This window comes from Neomonachus schauinslandi, chromosome 5 (genome assembly GCF_002201575.2).
Source record: "Neomonachus schauinslandi chromosome 5, ASM220157v2, whole genome shotgun sequence".
Classification (NCBI taxonomy): Eukaryota; Metazoa; Chordata; class Mammalia; order Carnivora; family Phocidae; genus Neomonachus; species Neomonachus schauinslandi.
Window position 1 is genome coordinate 58614652 of NC_058407.1, and position 3795 is coordinate 58618446.

The 3795-nt window shown below is 34.8% G+C and overlaps 1 protein-coding gene across 1 annotated transcript; it reads right to left on the reverse strand.

Moving 5' to 3' along the window:
* Window positions 1-1289: 1289 nt before the first annotated feature.
* LOC110577798 (olfactory receptor 6C2-like) lies at window positions 1290-2225 on the reverse strand. Its single transcript, XM_021687230.1, has one exon. It carries the CDS (start codon window positions 2223-2225, stop codon window positions 1290-1292), a length of 936 nt encoding a protein of 311 aa, XP_021542905.1.
* Between the last annotated feature and the right edge of the window lie 1570 nt (window positions 2226-3795).

Below are 3795 nucleotides of genomic sequence, written 5' to 3' on the forward strand. Positions count from 1 at the left end.
TTCTCAACAGCCAATGCATATAGTTATAGATAAAGGTATAGAAACAAATACAGATGCAGATATATAACCATTATCTTTAGGAATCTACTCATCTTTTAAGAAGAATTGGCACTTTTACTTCAAATTAACTGCTAGTCTGTGATTTTTTGAGTATTCATAATTGTACGAGCCTACATTTTATAATTCAGCTTCTGCATTAAGATGCAAACATTTGTCATAGCTTCCTTTTTTTTTTAAAGATATTTTTGTTGTTTGTAATTGTGAAAGGTGAAATAAAATGGAGTCATTTATGTGAAGGGGTTTAAAAATGAATCTGGGAGGCAACTAAGGAGGTGGGCTGTATGCATGTCCTCACCAGGTAGAACCATGAATTTCTGAACTGGGCCAAACCCCAAATACCTCAAGGACTCTGCAAGAACATTTGCAACTTGCTACAGTAATGGACTTTTGCTTAGTGATTGGCCTTAGCAGCCTTATGTGCCAAGGTTAGTTTTCTGCCGCCAACACCAATCAAAATTTTTGTAGACAACTTACATGAGCATTCCCTTTTTTGTCTTTAAAACCTCCTGATTTTGCTCCCTAGTGGAACACTATTTGGGTTGCTGCCCACATCTGTGTACCTGAATTGTAATTCTTTGATCCCAAATACACACTTTTGCTTGACTGTTGCCTCCTGACAATTATAGGTTGACAGTGATGTTTATATTTTATTTAATGCACTAGTCACATATCCTTTCTAAAGTGTAAGGCATTTAAGGGCAAGAAATCTGCAGGGTTTCTGTTCTATCTCCAGTGCCTAAAATGGTGCCTGGCATCAAAAATGCTCTTGAAAGCTAGAATTGGAAAAGGCAATAAACACAATTAATCTATCCAAAATATATAATTAACTTGCTGGTTCTGCTTATTTTGTCGTTTTGTTTGCAGTTTTGTAAAGGCTTGTTAAGACGTGAAGTCATTTTTTTGTTTCCTAGAAATGTATCACATTTTCTTTTTAAGAGAGCTTCACCTGGGTGGCTCAGTCAGTTGGGGGTCTGCCTTTGGCTCAGGTCATGATCCCGAGGTCCTGAGATCAACCCCCTAGTCAGGCTCCCTGCTCAGCTCTGCCGCTCCCCCACCCGCCTTGTGCTCTCTCTCTCAAATAAATAAATAAAATCTTTTTTTTTTTTTAAAGAGTGCTTCCTGAAATAACTTCCTTGCTAGAAAGGAATGACTTAAAAATCTAAAGCTATATACTTAAGAACTAATGATATTTTTAGGAAAATGTGATTCCTCTACTTCAGCAAATTCCATTACTTCTTTGAGAATAATGCAGTTCTTTTGATTGAGTCTTTGACAGCTTGTTTTACTTGCTTGTTTCTCAAGGTGTAAATGAAGGGGTTCAGCATAGGAGCAATGGATGTAGTAAGGACTGCCACACCCTTATAAATGGCCACTGATTTCTTTGCTGAAGGCTTAACATAGATGAAAATACAGCTTCCGTAGGTAATGGAGACTACAATCATGTGGGAAGAGCGTGTAGAAAATGCCTTTTTTCTTTGCTGGGCAGAAGAGAATCGTAGAATGGCCTTGATGATGTATATGTAGGATAGAACTATGCATATGAGGGTCATAATAAAGGTCAACACAGAACAGACTATGACCATCTGCTCTATAAGCCATGTTTCTGAGCATGGTATCTTTAGGAGGGGGGATGCATCACAGAAAAAATGGTCAGTAAGGTTAGAGTCACAGAATTCCAGATTTAGGCCCAGGCTGAGTGGCGGGAGTATGATCAAGAAGCCAGCTGTCCAGCGTCCAAGGATGACTCTTCTACAGACCCTCTTGTTCATGATGGTCACATAATGCAGGGGTTTGCAGATGGCAACATATCGATCATAGGACATGGTGGCTAGGAGAAAAAATTCTGTTACACCAAAAAGATCAGTAAAAAGAATTTGAATGGCACAATTGTCATATGTGATTGTCTTGTCACCTGTTGATATGTTGTACAAATATCTGGGAATACAAGCAGAGGTAAATGAGATTTCTAAGAAGGAGAAATTTTGTAGGAAAAAGTACATGGCATTCTGAAGATGAGAATCTAAGAAGGTAAGGGAGATGACTGTCAGGTTCCCAGTTATACTCAACATATAGGTGAGAAATAGAAAGATGAAAATCATAATCTTCAGTTGTGGATCATCAGTCAGTCCCAGCAGGATAAAAGTTGTTATTGTGTGGTTTCTCATCATTGACTTCTGACTTCAATTCAATCTGCATTTAGAATTCAGATATATTTGATATGCACCCAGTGGTAATTAATGGGAGAAAAACTATTCAAACAATCACATGCATTCCAAAAATTTTTGCTTACAAATATTATCAATACACTGGTATTCTAGGTTCTACAATTGTGTGTTTTTGGTAAATTCAGGAGATATTTAAAAAATCAGAAAAATCTATATCACCCTTCAAAATATTATGGGTGCTTCCTTCTCATTACATTTTGTTTGCAATTTATCCCTATAGATAGATTTGACTGCTAATGTTTTGTGAGATCATTTTGTCCCTGTTCACAGACTGAATCCTAAAGCTGAATCTTAAACTTTCATTATCACCTTCATGCGTTTCCTTGAAGTTTTGTTTTGATAAAGAACAAACAATGAATCATGGAACACTACATCAAAAACTGATGATGTAATGTATGGTGATTAAGATAACATAATAAAATTAAAAAAGAACAAATATTTCACAAATAGTTTGGGCTCATTATATAGGCTCTCCATGTCCATTACTGAAGGTGTCGAGCTCTAGTAGTATAATTTTAAAAATATGTGTTTCCCTTAAGCAACTTCTTTCTTACCCATTTCCCTGACTCTCATAATTTTCTGTTTAAAATTACACTCATTTCCCACTGTGGCACAGAAGACAGGAAGTATTTTGATGACAAATGTAGTGTATAGAATGATAAGATGTATGTGTTGGGTGAAAAATATATAGGGATGTAAAAAATCATTACAATTTTTCTTAGTTTTCAAACCTTTTAGTTGAGGTTGAAACACATTCCAAAATATTGTTATTAATATAACTAACTACAAAAAATTTCAGATTGAGCTATTAAACACATTCTCCAAGCGTGGCTTGCTTTCACTGTGACTCAGTTTTTATCATCTACAGAATGGAAGTAATATTTTTCTTCATCTATATATATTAAGTTGAAAAATTAAAGATTAATATATAAAGTACTTCAAAAGCACATGGCTGATAAAGAGTGATAAATATATTTTAACTATTTCAATGACCTTGTCCAGAATGATTTTCCTTTTAGTTACCATACATTCAGTCATCAATCTGCTGTAGTCCTGTTTTGTTCTCATGAATCTACTGAAATAATTTATGCCAGAATTTATTGGTTTTTTTTTTTTCGCTTTTAAAGTTTAGGAAATTTCTAAGTAAAATGTGTACCTTTAACCACCCAGTATTCATAGCATTCTCTCATAACTTACCTTAATACCACATACGTGTTTACTTGCCATCTTTTTGCTTTCTAATCTCCAGATACTTTTTTTTGCTTGTCTCTCTTATGTTGAAATAGTTCTTAATACTTTTTTTACTTGTTAACACACACACTCCCTTTGAGTATTTTCTTGAACTCCTAATCTCTAAAAATGATTGCTCTTCAGTTATAGAAACAAATGCACTCCAGACATAAAAACTCCAAAATGAAACTCTTAATTTTCTACACTCTCATCCTATTTCTCCCCTTGTGTTTTTTAAATAATCAAACTTGTATATTTTTTGAACCTTTACTATATGCTA